The sequence below is a fragment of the Hyperolius riggenbachi genome, chromosome 6 (genome assembly GCF_040937935.1).
Source record: "Hyperolius riggenbachi isolate aHypRig1 chromosome 6, aHypRig1.pri, whole genome shotgun sequence".
NCBI classification, from domain to species: domain Eukaryota; kingdom Metazoa; phylum Chordata; class Amphibia; order Anura; family Hyperoliidae; genus Hyperolius; species Hyperolius riggenbachi.
In genome coordinates this window covers 310,065,201-310,085,470 of record NC_090651.1, presented here as the reverse complement: position 1 = coordinate 310,085,470, position 20,270 = coordinate 310,065,201, and the positions used below count along the sequence as shown (strand labels likewise).

Here is a 20,270-nt window from a genome sequence, read left to right as displayed (position 1 = left end):
TTACAACCAACAGGGTAGTGTACTACTGGACTCCCCATGCTGAATGTAGGCAACACAAGTTATATCGTTAGATAACCCCCGGTACAAGCAATACTCTCCTGTAATTAGTTTTGGTCCAACATTATTTAATTAGCTTCCGAATGTAATGGTTCATTTACCTGCCCGAGATAGATGCGTCCATGCAAGCCTTATAAATCTCAGCTTGAACCACTGCACGTCTGGAGGGAAAAAAATCAGCAGCAGATTTCCATATGATCTGTGATAGGAATATTTTGTATTAATAAGCTTTAGAAAATATCCCATGCCTGTAAATTGGAAAGGCACGTCAAATATGTCTTCCAGCTATTTCCTTTCAATCATAAGGACAGACAAGTAATGGGCATTCAAGATATTATTGAACTAGAACTTGCTGACATTTTCTTATAATTAAAGAATAACACCTTTCTGCGCATTTTACTTATCTGTTATTGAAAATCGTGGCAGCGGTATAATGAACCACCTAAGCAGTATTTGTTTAATATGTACAGGGCTTATGCTTGGTCAGCTTGGAGTCTAAATACCTATTCTGGCCTCTAGATTGTAAGCGCACAAGGGCAGGGACCTCCTCCTAGTGTTTCTCATACTGCTGTAATTTGCCATATGAACATGTACCAACTTAAAGGGGCACAATGGCGGAAAAAATGTAAAATTTAAAATATGTGCAAACAAACAAATAGGAGCAAAAATGTCCTCGCTCTCCCTTCAATACAATTTCGAATATTGGTGAATAAAATTCCTCAGGGTACAGACTCACCAGATCCTGAGGTCTAACGACCAGAACTCGCATCCGGGGTGTAGTCCCCCCCGTCGCCTCTCGGGCACTGTGTGAATCATCTGGATAGCTCCCCGTCTGGCTTGTGCTCACTCCTGCGGCTGATGACCGGCTTCCTGATGCAGATTCAGCTTGTTAAGAGTAAATACCAGAGGACCCGCCTAATAGTGCATTACTTCTATAATAAAAAAATTGTCCATAAAAAAAATAAATAAAAGACAGCGCTATAGCAAGGTTTTGTGTTACACACATAGAGTAGGAGGAGTTAGCTCCCGGGTGGCCTGCTCTCTCCCGACCCGCGTGCTACCCCGCTCTGCCGCCGTTGAAGCTCGTGCTCACATGACTCGGTTGAGTGAAGCCGCTCGTGGTTCAATACTACCGGAATCACGCTATCGCGCGCATCCGAGGTTACGTCACACGGAGGCTCTGCCCTACGTGTTTCGCTGCGTACAGCTCATCAGGGGCCCCTTTTAAAAACAGCTTCCCATTCACATCAATACAGATCTTTTCTCTATTGGCGCTAAATGGATAAAAAGGGCACAGCATAAATATAAAACAACTATATCGCTTTTAATCTTTACTTGTCGTTTCAATATCAATTACAATAATCCATTAATCAACATTGTTTCTAAAACTTCCCAGAACGTCTCCAATGGTGGAACTTGTTTCTAAAACTGTTCCCTATGCTTTCTCAGAAATAAATTGTTTACATTTCAACTTTTTGCACCACAACGAGCAGCTTCTGTAATTCTCACCTATGTTACAAATAATTAAAAAAATAAAAAAATAAATCAAACGTACATTAGAAAAAAGAAAGTTTTGCCTCCACAAATTTTTAACTTCATGTTACAGAAAATTGCAAACAATCACATACATTTTATATTACACAAACTAAAAGTTGTGGTAAATTGCCAACTGGGGGGGGGGGGGGGGAGTTTTGGGTTAGGCACCACCAGGGGAGGATTCTGTGTGAGAGTAGGGAGAGGTCATAGTAAAGTGTTATGGTGGCCACTAATGATCCAATATTTTTCATTCAATCTTACCAAATCTATGTAGTAGAAGAGTAAACGGAGTGAATATACTTGAACAGATACTATAGGCAGTCCCTTATATTACATAGAAATGGTAAGATTGGATGAAAAAGATTGGATCATTAGTGGCCACCTTCAGTAAATATTACTGATATTTTACCATATGAATAAAATAGTACAATATCGGTAAATTAACTAATTAACTAATGTTTTATCACCTTTCCTGGTGCCCATTTTACTTGATGTAAAAATAGAGATTATAGTAGAGAATAGTAGAATATCAGTATTATAAACTACTAGCCGTCCCGCGTCGTAGCATACGCCGCATCTTCTATCTATCTAATAGAGTACGTGCCTCAACCTTGAAGCAAGAAGAATAAAGGTGGGTACACACATCAGATAAAAGTCTTTGGAAAAATGAAAGATCACAGACCAATTTTACCCCCTTCCATGTAGTATCAGAGCCACACCTACACAGTCTATTCTATTGAGCTGCACTCCCCATTAGATAGAAATCTTTGCAAGATGCTGCACACAAAGTTGCTGTACACATTCAAAAGATCAGTATCTGCAAAAGATCCGTTCCTGCAAAAGATCAGTACCTACAAAATACATTCATAGTCTATATTTCCATGCGGATTATTGTGGACATTTTTCCGCATAAGGGCATAAGCATCCGCATACAATGAATTTTCGATGCTGGTCGAAAACACAAATATTTCTGAAGATTTTCGTGAAAATTCGCCAAAAAACGAAAACAGGATTTTCGATGCGAAAATGACTTAGGCGAAAATTCGCAAGCAACACTGCTACATGCTACATTAGCACTATCCAGGAGCGCCACAGGGAGGATTCCCAATCAGGGATGCTCAAATTCGGCTTCGGGAGATATCCGGATTTTTTGCTATCCGGATATCTCCCAGTAATGCTGTGCGGGCTGGGCGGGGGAGTCAAGCTTACCTCTCTGACGTCTTCTTCGGTCGTCCCTCAGCGCCTCCCACGATGCGGTCCAAGCGGCCGTCACCTGATTACAAACACTTCCTCCTTCCGGGTTGAAGGAGGAAGTATTTGTAATCACGTGACGCGCATGGAGCGCATCGTGGGAGGCGCCGAGGGATGACCGAAGAATACGTCAGAGACGTAAGCTTGACCCCCCCCCCGCCCAGCCCGCACAGCATTACTGGGAGATATCCGGATAGCAAAAATCCGGATATCTCCCGAAGCTGAATTTGAGCATCCCTATTCCCAATGCCCCCTTTTTATACAACCGGAGGGACCGCGGGAACCACAGCGGCACCCCGGAGGGGGAGGCTAGGTGCTGCAGGCGACCCCTGCCCCCCAAGCGTGGCCAGCACCAGGGAGAGCCGTCTGCACCCGCCTCCCAATATTAAAAACAGGCACCCACCTTAACGTCCATTGCGTTCTGCTACATGCGCATTAAGTTTCTCATGGAAAGCATTTTGTGCAGTTTGTATCCTTTGGAGGCAGGTGGTGGATGGCTTGCTCCGGTGGTGTGAGCCCTGGAGTGAGTTGTCTGCACCTGTCCTCCCACCCCCCCCCCCTGGAGTGCTGTATGTGAGCCAGCCCTGAGCTCTAAAGCTCGGGGTGACCCATGCTTCACTCCTTTCTCATGTGGTGCCCCCAAGAGCGTTGGTGGGTGGTGGGTGTGGACGGCCCTCCCCGACGCTGGCCACGCTTGGGGGGGGGTCGCCTGCGCCTCCCCCTCCGGGGTGTCGCTGTGGTTCCCAGGCAGTGAGAGAGCCTGGGACCCTGTGGTCCTCCCGGTTGTATAAAAGGGGGGCATTGGGAATCCTCCCCGTGGTGCTCCTGGATAGTGCTAATGTAGCATGTAGCAGTGTTGCTTGTGAATTTTCGCCTCGAAAATCCCGTTTTCGTTTTTTGGCGAATTTTCACGAAAATCTTCAGAAATATTTGCGTTTTTGACCAGCATCAAAAATTCATTGTATGCGGATGCTTATGCCCTTATGCGGAAAAATGTCCACAATAATCCGCATGGAAATTCAATCTATGCGGACGTTTATACGGAAAAATGCCCGCAATAATGCGCAAGAAACTTCTCTGAATGCGGGCGCTAATGCCCTTATGTGGAAAATGTCCACAATCATACGCAAGTAATGCGAAAATGACTGGCCTTAGGCGAAAATTAACGTGAAAAAATGAGATGGAAAATTTGCCTGTCAAAACGAAATTAGGCGAAAATTCGGTAAAAATTTATCGAAACAAATTTTTGCATTTTCGCTCATCACTGGCATGTAGCAGGGCGACTGCTTTGCAGTATTGGTTTTTTGACCCTGCATAGTTTGGCATGCAAAAGCAAATGCATATTTGCATGAGCATTGCCTCATGAATAGCCAATTAGGCCAGATTTGCAAAGCCAGACTTGCTAGGGTAGGCCTCTTTTCCACGGACAGTTGATAGGCAGTAACATGCCTCTCAAACTCTTACAACTGCTCACTGCTGCCTGGTAACTGCTTGCTGCTGCCTGGTAACTGCTTGCTGCTGCCTGGTAACTGCTTGCTGCTGCCTGGTAACTGCTTGCTGCTGCCTGGTAACTGCTTGCTGCTGCCTGGTAACTGCTTGCTGCTGCCTGGTAACTGCTTGCTGCTGCCTGGTAACTGCTTGCTGCTGCCTGGTAACTGCTTGCTGCTGCCTGGTAACTGCTTGCTGCTGCCTGGTAACTGCTTGCTGAGCACACAGCTCAACAGTCCGTGGAAAAGAAGCCTAAAACTTGGTGATTGAGCACGCATACATTTTCTCATGCAAAGTACTTCTTCTTCTTGCTCGAAGGTTGAGGCACTTACTCTATAGATATATAGATGTTTTGCTGCATATTCTGGCACCCATTTTAATAAAATATTGATTGAATATTAGCTATATCTGGCGCCCTTTTTAACAGGAGACATTTTTATATGCACACCTTAAATAAACAAATTTTACCAGTTCAAAAAACTTAGATGGTAAATCATTTATTTTGCACTAGGTGAAATTTTGGGTAGTTTAACCGGTTTGTGACTGCAGATGTATGAATCTACACCACACTTGCTGCTCTCTACCTCTGATATGGCATTGTACTATGGTTCCAAGACAATCTGTTGTGCTGGGAGCCGCACAGCTGAGCTTCTAGTTTCTTGGTAAGGAGCCAGTTAATTGGCTTATTACCAGGTGATCACAAATGAAAGAATGGAAAAAGGCTCTGGTCCTTAAGGGGCCATAGCCTGCTGGTCCTAAATGAAGTAAGCAGAAATCTATTGTACATCCTGTTTTACAAAATGTAATTTTAAAAAGCTTTCATGACCACCCTGTACAGTAGGTGTCTGTGCATTGTATATCAACACTGCTCTCCAACGTGGCACTAATCCCATTCTATGACACTAAATGTAACAGTGCTACAATGTAAACAAAAATGTATGCAGCAATGCATTGGGGTAAACACCATGCAATTTATACGTGGAATCATCAGACAGCACAATTTATGCACTTTCTGATGTCCTTCTGTAGAACTAACTTCGTAATAGTTGACACAGTGTCATGGCCATTTAGGGCTCGTTTCCACTAGTGCGGCGTGCGTCTCGTAGACGCACGCCGGCACTGAGCGGGTGGGCGGGATCGCAGGCGATTCCCATCAGCCGTGCCATGCACGGCTATGGGAATCGCAGCCTCCGCCGCGAATTCTGTGGGGGTTTCCGGCCGAATCGCTACTGCAAGCGATTCGGCCGGCGGCGCCGTTGTCCCCTATGGCAGAGTTTCCCCGCGCGATTTGCCTGCGGGGAAACTCTGCGGATTCGCGGCCGTTTCCGCGAGAGTGGAAACGGGCCCTTAGAGCAAATCTGCCATTTCTATAGCTAATAAAGTGATTCCTTAATTGCGGCAATGAGTTAAGAAAGTGTTTCTTGTCCACACTCCCCAATTACTACATTTGTTTTTTAACACTTGACATTTTTATATCTCGATAGGTGTTTTACCAGCGTGCTGACATGGCCATCGGTTCACTAACAATAAATGAGGAACGATCTGAGATTATTGACTTTTCAGTTCCGTTTGTGGAAACAGGAATAAGTGTAATGGTCTCCAGAAGCAATGGAACTGTCTCCCCATCAGCATTTTTAGGTAAACATATATTTTATTATATATTATGTGTATTATGTTGTAACAAAATGACTACAAGATCTAAGGTAAGCTCCCCTTGGCTTTACTATGACACTCAAAACTCTCTGTGGTGATAAAATGAATCAGAAACCCCAGCAGTTTGACCTTGGGTAAAGGACAGAGCGATATGGAAAGAAATAGAGAGAAAAAAGTGAATCCCTTTCTTTTCCGGCAAAACCTGACTGGCTGGGGTCAGAGTTATGGCTAGGCCGCCGAGCCCCACCAGACGCTACTGCTGCTGTGGTGTTCTGGATGCTGCTGCTGCTGCTTTCCCTGCCAGAAGCAAGCTATTTAATATGGATAATGATGCAGCCGCAAGGCCATGTCCCAGGACCAATGGCTGCAGTGGAGATATGTCCCCTCACAGTTCCTTATCCTGTGGCTTGAGTTCCTTGGGCAGCCATCAGCTGTAGCCCACATGGGGAGTCCTGAATGTTTAGTATTTCTGTTCAGCATGATGTGGGGATTAGCAAAAGTGGGGATTAGCAAAAATGCATAATATGCTTCCACAAGCAGTACTAGCTTGTGGACCTACATACCGAGTTATAACCACAATTTATAGGGCAACCTGGAGAGATGAAACCTGTAAGAAACACAAAACCCTTCAAGAACTGAAGTACAGTAAACCATACCTTAGTGTCTTTCTCCATTCTGGAATCATGTTCAAATTATGTCTGTAATTAAATTGTTAAAACTTATGTGCTTTCTATGTTGTGATGTATCATGTTGCTTCAAATGTGTGTGTAGACAGCAAGTTATTTGTTTATGAAACCTGGGATGAGCAGAAACTACGCCAGTGCGAATTTACGCATCGTAGTTTGCATCTACGCATCGTAGTTTGGTAGGTGACGTTTCAAAACTACGCTTACGAATTTACACGTAGCGAAGTACCACTACACGTAGCTTACGCCCACTATGCGTAGTTAACATGTGTATTGTGTAGTGAACTACGAATGCGTTACTTGCGTCTAATTTTCCGTGTGCGATTGTATGCTTACAAATGTACGCATTGGAAAGGGGAATGTACGCATAGAAGAGTTCCCGGTATAAGCGTAAAATCGTAAAATTTTATGCATACGGGCATAAGCATCCGCATACACTACGCTTCGCACTACGCGTAATTGCGTATTTTAACGCGTATTATTCAAAATGCATACGAATCGTTTTCGAAGCCGTAGTTTGGAGAAGCGTATTTGCCTAAAACTTTGCGTAGTTCCAGCGTAGTGAAGTTGGCTGACTACGACCATCCCTGTATGAAACACAGTATAGCAGAATGGCAGGGCCGCTGCTAGAATCAGTAAAAAGGGCCCCCAAATAAGGTATACTTTAGCACCATTCTTTCTCCTAACAATTTAAATATGTTGATCTCCTCCTTGCCCTTGTAGTGGATACAAGGAGGCTCTACCTGTACCTAATTGGTTTGCTGTGGAAAAGAGGAATAACTACAGAGAAGCAGCCCCTGCAAACTGGGGTGGGGACAGAGCTATAAAGGGGCCACACAACTACTACTTCACTCCCTCTGATAAAGGGATCTCTCCTCCAGTTCAGGTGGTTTTGTAGCTACACTTGTTATTGGTGTGAAGATTATGATGTCCACACTTGTTTTATGACCCCTATGAAATGGGCCTCAAGGCTGTGAGTGTCACTAGGGGTAGGCAAAGGGCAAGGCCAGATTTATACTTTCTATGCCCCTAGGCCAAGTATGTAAGGGCTCCTCTTTTATGTGGAGCAGCACCCCTCCATTTTATGTGCAGCCACCTCTTTTATGTGTATCATCCATGTACTGAATCCCCTCTCTTTCATGTACAGCTCCCTTGGGGACATCAGTTTCCCTTTGTCATGTGTTGCTCTCCATTTTCAGCCTCTTCTTTCATATGAAGTTGCCCGTTTAATGTGCAGGTGCTCCCTTGGATTGCAGCCACTCAAGACCTTTCCAGAAATCCGGGCCTGGCAAAGGACAGGGCATGAACATTGGGGGCTCTATCAAAGTTTTCCTGGGTACTTCATTAATGTTTTGCTGGGGGGCCCTATGATTTGTAGTTACACCCCTGCTAAGAAATAGGAAGTTCCATTAGATTTGGCCACCAGCAGCCATAGGTTCCGGTTGTGCAGAAAGTCCATGCAGATAATAATAATTGGGGTGAAAATTAAGTATCCCGTGAGGTAGGCTTCCCACCCTGTGTTTTTTAAATGGAAAATGTACATGACTAATTATAGTGTAGGATTAAACTGCAATCAAAACAAAGGAAAATATGTTTCTATTGTATGAAGGGTTTTTTGTTATATTTTTTTTTTTATTCTCCTCTAAAAAGAAACAATACACAAAATAATGCATCAAAGCATGGAAGATGGAAATGAACTCAAACTACAATAAAACCTAATGAGTGCATCAAAATAACAGCGTTTCACAGATGTGACATAAATATTTTATTGATTTTCCACATTGAAAACTGTTATGAACATTTGATGTAACCATAAAGAAAGTGATGACATTTAAACAAATTGTGTGTACATTGGAATATCTGAACGCCGTACTTGGAAACAATGCACAGCTAAATGAGTGTATTTTCCAATACTTATTTATGTGTCAGTGAGCGCAAGTTACTTACCAGGAAGATGGTTTCTCCAACAAACATGTAGAAGGTTTATTAAAACACATGCACTGGAATGTGAAAATAGGTCATCCTAATAATTTGCTGGTTTTTAACCACATGACTTTACCTGTTATTTAAAGCTAATGGGAACCTTACAAAACAAACAAACAAACAAACAGATACTTACCTAAGGAGGGGGAAGGTTCTGGGTCTTACAGAGCTTTCCTGCTCCTCTCCTGGTCCCCTCGTTTAAGCAGTTCACTGGCTCCGCCATTTTAAAGATACACCCCCACCTAAGTGCTCCCAAAGATGGGTGGCTCCATACTGCGCACATGTGAGCGTGTGAGAGAGTGCGCAGTGCTGAGCGGCCCGTCTTCGGGAGCACTCGCGCTCCGAAGACTTCCAAAGCCTCCTTCTGTGGCAAAGATCAGTATTTGACCAATTGGTTGAATACTGCTACCAGGGGAGCCAGCGCTGGAACGCGGGACTGTGAGAGGAGCGGGAAGGCTGTAAACGATCAAGCGCCTTCCCTCTACTTAGCTAACTTTTTTTCAGGTTACCATTTACTTTAACCTTCTGAGTGTTGTGCTGCTCAGGAGGTTTTGTAGCCTCAGAGTCCCTCATGCGAAATCTATTAGATTTAATTCCTGCAAAATATGCAGCCGCTAATACATTACTCAGCCTGGTTCCAGTGATCGCCACAGCCTCCCACACAGCTCCGGTCTTCTCTATGGGGAGGATCGTACATGACGTCATTGACATTATGACGTCATGTGCAGTCCCGATCATCCGCATAGAACGGAGTTGTGTGGGGAGGCTGCGGTGATCGCTGGAACTAGTGTTGGGCGAACAGTGTTCGCCACTGTTCGGGTTCTGCAGAACATCACCCTGTTCGGGTGATGTTCGAGTTCGGCCGAACACCTGACGGTGCTCGGCCAAACCGTTCGGCCACATGGCCGAACTAAGAGCGCATGGCCGAACGTTCCCCGAACATTCGGCTAGCGCTGTGATTGGCCGAACGGGTCACGTGGTTCGGGCCCGAACGCGCTCTGATTGGCCGAACGGTCACGTGGTTCGGGTAAATAAATACCCGAACCACGTCATATCTCCGCATTTCTCTGTGGGTTTAGCTTTGGGTAGGCAGGCAGGGTAGTTCGCTCTCCAGCCACGCTAGCCAGGGTCCCCCCCAGTCATTGTGTGTCGCTGCTGGGAACAGTAGTACACCGCTCGCTCAGCCACACTATATATATAGCATTGTTTACTGCCACTGTGTACCTCGCTCAGCCACGCTATATATAGCATTGTGTTTTCTGACACTCTGTGTACACGGCTTAGCCTGGCTATATAGCATTGTGTGTACTGCCACTGTGCACCTCGCTCAGCCACGCTATATATAGCATTGTGTTTTCTGACACTCTGTGTACACGGCTTAGCCTGACTATATAGCATTGTGTGTACTGCCACTGTGCACCTCGCTCAGCCACGCTATATATAGCATTGTGTTTTCTGACACTCTGTGTACACGGCTTAGCCTGACTATATAGCATTGTGTGTACTGCCACTGTGCACCTCGCTCAGCCACGCTATATATAGCATTGTGTGTACTGCCACTCTGTGTACACCGCTCAGCCAGACTATATACCATTGATTACTGACACTCTGTGTACACCGCTCAGCCAGACTATATACCATTGTTTACTGACACTCTGTGTACACCGCTCAGCCAGACTATATACCATTGTTTACTGACACTCTGTGTACACCGCTCAGCCAGACTATATACCATTGTTTACTGACACTCTGTGTACACCGCTCAGCCAGACTATATACCATTGTTTACTGACACTCTGTGTACACCGCTCAGCCAGACTATATACCATTGATTACTGACACTCTGTGTACACCGCTCAGCCAGACTATATACCATTGTTTACTGACACTCTGTGTACACCGCTCAGCCAGACTATATACCATTGTTTATTGACACTCTGTGTACACCGCTCAGCCAGACTATATACCATTGTTTACTGCCACTCTGTGTACACCGCTCAGCCAGACTATATACCATTGTTTACTGCCACTCTGTGTACACCGCTCAGCCAGACTATATACCATTGTTTACTGCCACTCTGTGTACACCGCTCAGCCAGACTATATACCATTGTTTACTGCCACTCTGTGTACACCGCTCAGCCAGACTATATACCATTGTTTACTGACACTCTGTGTACACCGCTCAGCCAGACTATATACCATTGTTTACTGCCACTCTGTGTACACCGGTCAGCCAGACTATATACCATTGGTTACTGACACTCTGTGTACACCGCTCAGCCAGACTATATACCATTGTTTACTGCCACTCTGTGTACACCGCTCAGCCAGACTATATACCATTGTTTACTGCCACTCTGTGTACACCGCTCAGCCAGACTATATACCATTGTTTACTGCCACTCTGTGTACACCGCTCAGCCAGACTATATACCATTGTTTACTGACACTCTGTGTACACCGCTCAGCCAGACTATATACCATTGTTTACTGCCACTCTGTGTACACCGCTCAGCCAGACTATATACCATTGTTTACTGCCACTCTGTGTACACCGCTCAGCCAGACTATATACCATTGTTTACTGACACTCTGTGTACACCGCTCAGCCAGACTATATACCATTGTTTACTGACACTCTGTGTACACCGCTCAGCCACACTATATAGCATTGCGTACTCTGCCAGTCAGTGTGTATATTGCTGGGATCAGTAATACTCCACTCACCGCCAACCACTATATGAGCTCAACATGAGTTCCCCAGAGACCTCCGCTGTGAGCAGCACTCCCAATAACAGCAACAGCCAACGCCCCACGCAAGCTATAACATCCACCCCAGCAGCCAGTGGTCAGCAGCAGCCCTCCCCGGAGGAGAACGTTGTGTCCATCGGTCCGTCGCCAGAGCGATTAATGAGGGCTGCCATTGAGGAGATGATGGGGCCTGATGTGGAGGAGGAGGTCTGGCTCAGGCCAGCATCCAAAGTTAATGTTGAGGACGATGAGGGGTCTGTGTCTGGGGATGTTGGGGTGGCAGAGGTGGTGGGTGGGTCAGACTCAGGAGAAGAGTTGTATGATGAGGATGATGATCGGGACCATCTGTATGTGCCTCAGAGTCCAACCCCGGAAAACATGTTGTATCGTGTGTTTAGGTACTAAAATCTGCGTTCCCTCCCAGTAGTGTTGGGCGAACAGTGTTTGCCACTGTTCGGGTTCTGCAGAACATCACCCTGTTCGGGGTGACTATATAGCAGACTATATAGCATTGTGTTTAATGCCACTCTGTGTACACGGCTCAGCCACACTATATAGCATTGTGTTTACTTCCACTCTGTGTCTGCTGGGAACAGTAGTACACCGCTCACCCGCCACTGTATAGCATTGTGCTCTGTGTCGCTGCTGACAATAGTGGTACACCGCTCACCCACCACTGTATAGCATTTCTGTACTGCTGCCAGTCAGCGTGTACTTTAAGGATAAGTGAAATGAGGAAGAAATCCGGTGAAAGAGGGAGGGGCAAGGGAAGAGGTGTTTCCCCTGACGGTTCACGTACAGGCCACAGGGGAGCACCCAAGAAAACCCACTCAATACCGCCCATGTTGTCCAGGACAACAACCCTCACAGATCCAAAAGAACAGGACCAGATAATTACTTGGATGACCTCTCAAGCGTCCAGCAGTGGGTTAAGCAGCACCAGCACATCACGCACGAGGTCCGAGTCCTCAGCCAGTTACAAGGAGCCAGTGGGCACAAAGCTGACACAACCGGCAGCGACACCACGCACACAACTGCCAGATAACCAGACGACGTTGGAGTGAGCTGCACAGAGGTTGTTCTGGGGAGCTCTACTCCACGGCGGCGGCCCCCCACAATGACATATGACGAGTTTGAGGAGATGGAAGAGGAGGGTATGGACAATGTGGACATAGACCCAGATTTTGTTTGTGAACGAGAACATCGCCGTCGTAGCAGCAGCACAGAGGAGTCTGTTGAGGAACCCACTGCTGCACGAGTTCGCCTTGTGCCACAAGGTAGGCGGCACGCAATTTCAGGCACCGCAAGCATGGAAGTTCAAGTGAGAGGCAAAAGAGGCGCAAACAGAAATCGCCAGCAAGGCAGGTGCTCCAAAGTCTGGGCTTTCTTTGAAGACTGCACTGAGGATGTTACCATGGCGATTTGCAAGGTGGGAAAAGTATTAACAACCTCTCCACCACCAGCATGAGCCACCACATTCTATCCAAACATCCCACTCTGTGGGCAAACGTGGCAGGACAGGGTACCACCAGCAACACTGCCTCCCTTGGGTTCACCAGACTCACCACCAGACCCGCCTCAGCAGCAGCAGTAGCCCAGCCATTGCGTGGTTCACAACATTCAAAAAAATCAGACGATGCTGACACTGTCACTTTCCGGACTAGTGCTTTTGAGGTCTCCCAGTGTTCATCAAACACAACAACCAACAGCCCTTCGGTGTGCAGCCCTACGGTTGAGTTGTCTGTCTCTGAGATGTTTGAGCGCAAGAGGAAATTGCCAGCAAATGACCCCCGGGCCGTGGCAGTAACAGCCAGCCAGCATAGCCAAGGTTCTGGCCTGCGAAATGCTGCCATATCGAGTGGTGGAGACAAACAGCTTCATGGGCATGATGTCAGTGGCCATCCCACGTTACGTGGTTCCCAGCCGCTACCACTTTGCACGCTCTGCAGTGCCTGAGTTGCATGAGCACGTGGTCAGCTAAATAACCCGAAGCTTGAAGAATGCCGTTGCCTGCAAGGTTCACCTCACCACTGACACCTGGACGAGTGCGTTCGGCCAGGGTCGATACATCTCCCTTACCGCGCACTGGGTGAACCTTGTGGAGCCTGGCAGCGATTCCTCACCTGCTACGGCGCGGGTGTTGCCCACGCCGCAAACAGCTGCACCGCCGTCCCTCCCACTGGATAACAACAGCAGCACCTACCTCTCTGACTCCTTCTCCTCCAACGCATCTCAAAGCTGTACCTCATCCGGAAACGCTAACCCAGCACCAGCAGCAGTAGGATCGTGGAAGCAGTGCAGCACAGCTGTTGGCATGCGTCAGCAAGCGTTGCTGAAGCTGATCTGCCTTGGGGATAAGCAGCACACAGGGGAGGAAATTTGGAGGGGAATAAAGGAACAGACGGATTTGTGGCTGGCACCGCTGGACCTGAAACCGGGCATGAAGCTAGACACCTGGCACGAACTGGCAATGTACGCAATAGAGGTGCTGGCTTGCCCGGCAGCCAGCGTTATGTCGGAACGCTGTTTCAGTGCTGCCGGAGGCATCGTCACAGATCGGCGTATCCGCCTCTCCACAGAAAATGCAGACCGTCTGACTCAAATTAAAATGAATCAATCCTGGATTGGAAACGACTACGCAACACTCCAGGACCCCAACCAAGTAACATGACCAATGAACATCTGGGATGGTTTAGCGTTTCCGGTCCCTGTTTATTGAACCTCTCATCTGTATTACATTTATGACTGCATGGCGGCAAAAAGCATTGCTGCTATATCCGCACGCTTTTTGTCCTCATGCAAGGCCTGGGTTGTTGTGTCTCAAAAAGCATGGCCTTCTTCTCCTCCTGCGCCTGCTCCTGTTCCATCACGTGTGCTGCTGCTGCTGGGTTAGCGTTGCCGCCCGGTCCCTGTTTATTGAACCTCTTATCTTTATTACATTTATGACTGCATGCATGGCGGTAAAAAGCATGCTATCCGCACGCTTTTTGTCCTCATGCAAGGCCTGGGTTGTTGTGTCTCACAAAGCGTGGCCTTCTCCTCCTGCGCCTCCTCCTGTTCCATCACGTGTGCTGCTGCTGCTGCTGCTGCTGCTGCTGGGTTAGCGTTGCCGGTCCCTGTTTATGGAACCTCTTATCTTTATTACATTTATGACTGCATGGCGGCAAAAAGCATTGCTGCTATATCCGCACACTTTTTGTCCTCATGCAAGGCCTGGGTTGTTGTGTCTCACAAAGCGTGGCCTTCTCCTCCTGCGCCTCCTACTGTTCCATCACGTGTGCTGCTGCTGCTGCTGCTGGGTTAGCGTTGCCGGTCCCTGTTTATGGAACCTCTTATCTTTATTACATTTATGACTGCATGGCGGTACAAAGCATGCTATCCGCACGCTTCTTGTCCTCATGCAAGGCCTGGGTTGTTGTGTCTCACAAAGCGTGGCCTTCGCCTCCTGCGCCTCCTCCTGTTCCATCACGTGTGCTGCTGCTGCTGCTGCTGGGTTAGCGTTGCCGGTCCCTGTTTATGGAACCTCTTATCTTTATTACATTTATGACTGCATGGCGGTACAAAGCATGCTATCCGCACGCTTTTTGTCCTCATGCAAGGCCTGGGTTGTTGTGTCTCACAAAGCGTGGCCTTCTCCTCCTGCGCCTCCTCCTGTTCCATCACGTGTGCTGCTGCTGGGTTAGCGTTGCCGCGTGGTCCCTGTTTATTGAACCACTTATCTTTATTACATTTATGACTGCATGGCGGTACAAAGCATGCTATCCGCACGCTTCTTGTCCTCATGCAAGGCCTGGGTTGTTGTGTCTCACAAAGCGTGGCCTTCTCCTCCTGCGCCTCCTCCTGTTCCATCACGTCTGCTGCTGCTGGGTTAGCGTTGCCGCGTGGTCCCTGTTTATTGAACCACTTATCTTTATTACATTTATGACTGCATGGCGGTACAAAGCATGCTATCCGCACACTTCTTGTCCTCATGCAAGGCCTGGGTTGTTGTGTCTCAAAGCGTGGCCTTCTCCTCCTGCGCCACCCTCCTCCTGTTCCATCACGTGTGCTGCTGCTGGGTTAGCGTTACCGGTCCCTTTTCCTGGAACCTCTTATATGTATTACATTTATGACTGCATGCCAACAAAAAGCATGTTACCTGTGCAAAGAAAACAGACATTTCCCGCATTTAAAAGACAGTTTTCCCTTTGAAACTTTAAAATCGATTTTCTCAAAAACTATAAGCTCTTTTTGCTAAATTTTTTTTCCTCTCGTACCCACTCCCAAGGTGCACATACCCTGTAAATTTGGGGTATGTAGCATGTAAGGAGGCTTTACAAAGCACAAAAGTTCGGGTCCCCATTGACTTCCATTATGTTCGGAGTTCGGGTCGAACACCCGAACATCGCGGCCATGTTCGGCCTGTTCTGCCCGAACCCGAACATCTAGATGTTCGCCCAACACTAGCTGGAACCAGGCTGGGTAATGTATAAGTGGCTGCATCAGGGGGATCAGGGGCGATGGGGGGTTGCTGGCAAGCTGCATTGCCTAGGTAACACAAGCATTGTTAGAATAGTACGTGCTATGCAAGCAAAGCAGGTTGTGCTAATGGCGCAATGTGTGCTAACTTGTCAGCATGTTTAACAGTAAAATTACGCATGCCAACTTTACCAAAGTTTTGTGCATATGTACCTTCATCGTCCGTGATGTTCTTCAGATAAAGCTAGCGAAACGTTCATATATTGATTCTTATGGCTGATATTTCCATACCATAATGTTGCTTTTGAAGCTTCTACACTTCAACATGCCAAATGTCTTATCTTACGAGATGCTTTAGCAAAAGAAACTAAGCTGTTTGCCCTGTTTTTTGATTGGTTGACCATAAAGCTGTCAGTTAACGGGTAAAACCCATGGTACATTTCACATTTATACAGGGAATACATTATTTACTGCTGCATATGTGATAAAGTGACATTGCTGAGTGGGCGTATACTGCTGATATGTGTATGCTGCAGGAGGGAAACACTGCTGCTGGGAGTTCTAAGTTACTGAGGGGATTGATGCATTACTATGCAAACAGATGTATAATGCTGGAGGGATCTAATGCTGTCAAGTATAATATACTTCTGGGGTAGAGTGATTGATATTGAGAGAGCCTATTGTTGAGAGTGAGTTAAAGTGGTGCTGAGAGAAATACAGATGTACTGAAAATAAATGTATGCTTCTGTGAGACGTACTGCTTCTTGGGGAACTATACTCTTATCGGTAAGACTGACTGGTCAGGTCAGAGATCAGATATGCTGCAGTAGAGAGAATGCTGCTGGTATGCTATTGCTACCTTGACTGGGACTCTTGAGCATAGCACACATAATAACAAGTATTATGCAACCAGTCATTACTCTGTCACTGCTGCATGTTGGGAAAAGTAATTTTGTACAGATTGACCTGTTGGATGCCAGTAGCTCCACAATGTACTCCCCTTACTGGCACAGTATTGCCCTTTCTCACTGTATGTCCTTAAAGAGAGCCCGAGGTGGGCTCATTTAAAAAACAAAAAACTAGGCTACCTGATCCAAGGGACTGGGCAGATCAGGTACCCACCAAAACCGCCGCTTTCTGCCGCTCCTGTGAGCCGCACTGGCCTACTTTCACTTTCGTGACGACGCTGGAAGGAGAGATTGTGTCTCTCATTCACAGCGTGCATGCGGGGGAGCGGTGGGGGCGCGGCCATGGAGAGAGAGCTGCCCAATGGATGTTTTGAGCAGGGAATCCCTCTCCACCATGTTTACCTTAGAGTGACAAATAATGTTGCTAATCTCGAGGGGTATAGCGGGGGGGGGGTAGGTAGTGGCAGTGCGGAGACACAGAGGCATGTCATGACGCAGAGAACATGCCTCTGTGTCTCATCTGCCCCCCCCCATGAACCACCTCGGGTTCTTTTAAAGTCTACCTGAATACCTATAAAGAGGGAGAGCTCTGGATCCTACAGAGCTTTACCGGTCCTCTCGCGTTGTCCTTGTTCCAGCACTGTCCTACTTTCGAATTTGCCACCTCCAGAAGTCCACGGAACTCTTCACCGCGCATACGTGACCGCACACTTTTATTTTTATTTTTTATTTTTATGCAATTGCCACACCAATACTGTACTTCAGTAGCATCGGATTCTTTTTTGCATTCATACGCAAATTGGTGTTTGTAATTTTTAATGCGGATGGCGAATATGCTTTTTTTCCCCCAAGTGTGATGGTTCAATGTGAATGCAAAAAAGGCACTGAAAAATGTGCATTTGCACAAAAAAATGCACATGCAATTTTAAAGTTAATTAGATTGATTTTTATGTAAATTAACTTCATTGGCATTCACTGAAAAATGTTAGTGCAAAAATTGTGTTTACAAGTTTAATAGGAAATCAAAAGTTTGCTTTCTTAAAACAGAAAGAATTTGCAATAATTCAGGTTGGATTGAGCTCCGAGATGTCTCCCGGTGCATCACTGCTGAATATATGCAAATTAACAATTTTTGCTATTGTTGAGCTCACTTCAACCTGAATTATCAAAAATTCTTTCTGTTTTAAGAAAGCAAACTTTTGTTTTCAATAGCACTTTAGTAAGGGGGCTTTTAGGACCATTGTAGCCCCTTACACACTCCAATGAGTTCTGGGTCACCATGAGCTTGTTGGTTAGTCTGTACCTCCATGTTTAATAGGACAATTCAAAAATTCACATGAAGATTTGTACAAAAGAAAATACCAAAATTGCAGTCACAGAATCATGCATGAAGAGAATCGTGTTTTGAACTGCAAAAACTGGAACCAACAATGTATAAAATATTTTAATCTATTGCACTATATGTTATTTTTGTCTCCAAAGCACTTTGGAGTTTATATTTTGAATGAGTTTTTATGGAGAAATTTCAACTTTCATTTGAAATCCATTTGACTTGCATTTGTGTTCTATTCCATTTTTTTTTTTTTTGTTTTTTTTTTTTTGTTTCAAACCTCAAGGCCTTTAAAGTGGATCCGAGATGAAAAACTAACTATAACAAGTAACTTGTCTATATATCTAATTTAAAGTTTAGATAGTTTACACAGCATATCCAGCTGCAAACAGCTTCAAACATCTATGATTATTTATTCCTGTAATACAATGAGGGCAGCCATGTTCTGTTTGTCACATTGTCACAGGCTGAGGGCTGGAGATGCTATCAGCTTGTCTGTGTGTACATTCAGTCCCCTCTCCTCCTCCCTCCTCCCCTCTGCCTCTGAAATCAATAGCTAGTAACCTCCTCCTCCTGCCCAGACTGAGCTCCCATAAGCCCTTGCTACAGTGCCAAGGCACAAAAGGAGCTGTGGGCGAGGCTTGTTTAGCTAAGGAATTAACGTATTAAAATAAAACAAAAAACTATTTGGCTTCAGGAATGCCCTATAAAATATATGAAAGGAACACAATTATGCAATGAGTAAAAATTTATCTCAGGATCCACTTTAAAGTGACACTTAAGCCGGAAAAAAAATGAGTTTTACTCACCTGGGGCTTCCCTCAGCCCCCTGCAGCTGATCAGTGCCCTCGCCGTGCCCTCCTGTCCCCGCCGGCGGCTACTTCTGGTTTCGCCGTCACCGTCCGTCAGGTTGCAATAGCAGCATAGAGGGCGATATTGTGGCTCGGAACACCAAGAATCCCTCACGTTCCCAGCCACAATATCGCCCCCTATGCTGCTATTGTGGCAAGGAAGGCCGCAATAGCAGCATAGGGGGAGATATTGTGGCTGGGAACGCAAAGAATCACTGGTGTCCCAGCCTGACGGACGGTGACAGCGAAACCGGAAGTAGCCGCCAGCGGGGATAGGAGGATCGGAGGGACACGGCGAGGGCACCGATCAGCTGCAGGGGGCTGAGGGAAGCCCCTGGTGAGTTAAAATCATTTTTTTTTCGGCTTAAGGTTCACTTTAAGGACCAGAGCCTTTTCTTCATGTGGTCATTTAGTGATCACTGTGATTGGCTCACAGTGATCGCCTGGTAAGGAGCCAATGAAACTTGCTCCATACCCATAGGAGGAAGCTCAGCTGTCACATGACAGCAGAGTTTATGGCCGCAGTGAGTAGGGATCAGCTCTGGACTGTGGAAAGTAGAGGCGTAGAATCTATGCCACACCAGCGATAAATAGAGATGGCTCGAACCTCCGATATTCAGTTCGCGAACTTCGAACACGAACTTCCGCAAAAGTTCGGTCCGCGCAAACTTTCGCGAACCGCAATAGACTTCGATGGGGAGGTGAACTTTGAAAACTAGAAACATTAATGCTGGCCATAAAAGTGATGGAAAAGATGTTTCAAGGGGTCTAACATCAGAGTTTTTGCATGGCGGAGTGGGATACATGCCAAAAGTCCCAGGGAAAAATCTGGGTTTGACGTACAGCAACGTTTTAAGGGCAGAAATCACATTGCCTGCTAAATTGGAGGCCTAAAGTGCTTTAAAACATCTTGCCTGTGTATATATCAATCAGGGAGTGTAATTAGTGTACTGCTTCACACTGACACACCAAACTCACTGTGTAACGCACCGCAAACAGCTGTTTGTGTAGTGACGGTCATGCTGGACTGGTGCGCACCATGGTGAGATTGCTCTTCCTCAGTGATATCAGGTAATGTCTGACTGCCTTATCAACTCTCGATGGTTCTTTCTCTACCATTGTTAAAGCTTACATCTATTTTTTTAAATTACTTTTTCTGCTGGCTGTTCAGTACCTTTAACGAGAATCTGTTATGGAGGGCAAGTCTACCATTCATTCAACTGTGTGAAACTTTCAATGGTACTTTCTCAGTACCATGGTGACCATGGGTAATGGCCGGCACGCTGTGGGCAAAGGAGCAGGAACAGCTACCACC

The 20,270-nt window shown here is 46.3% G+C and overlaps 1 protein-coding gene across 4 annotated transcripts in view; it reads left to right on the top strand.

Annotated features, from left to right (window-relative positions):
- The window catches only part of GRIN2D (glutamate ionotropic receptor NMDA type subunit 2D), a 982,184-nt gene that overhangs the window by 678,627 nt on the left and 283,287 nt on the right, over positions 1–20,270 (top strand). For all 4 annotated transcript variants that reach the window (XM_068241305.1, XM_068241308.1, XM_068241304.1 and 1 more), the window contains one exon: positions 5,817–5,970. In XM_068241305.1, the coding sequence (XP_068097406.1) occupies positions 5,817–5,970 (154 nt within the window). The remainder of the gene's footprint in view (positions 1–5,816; positions 5,971–20,270) is intronic.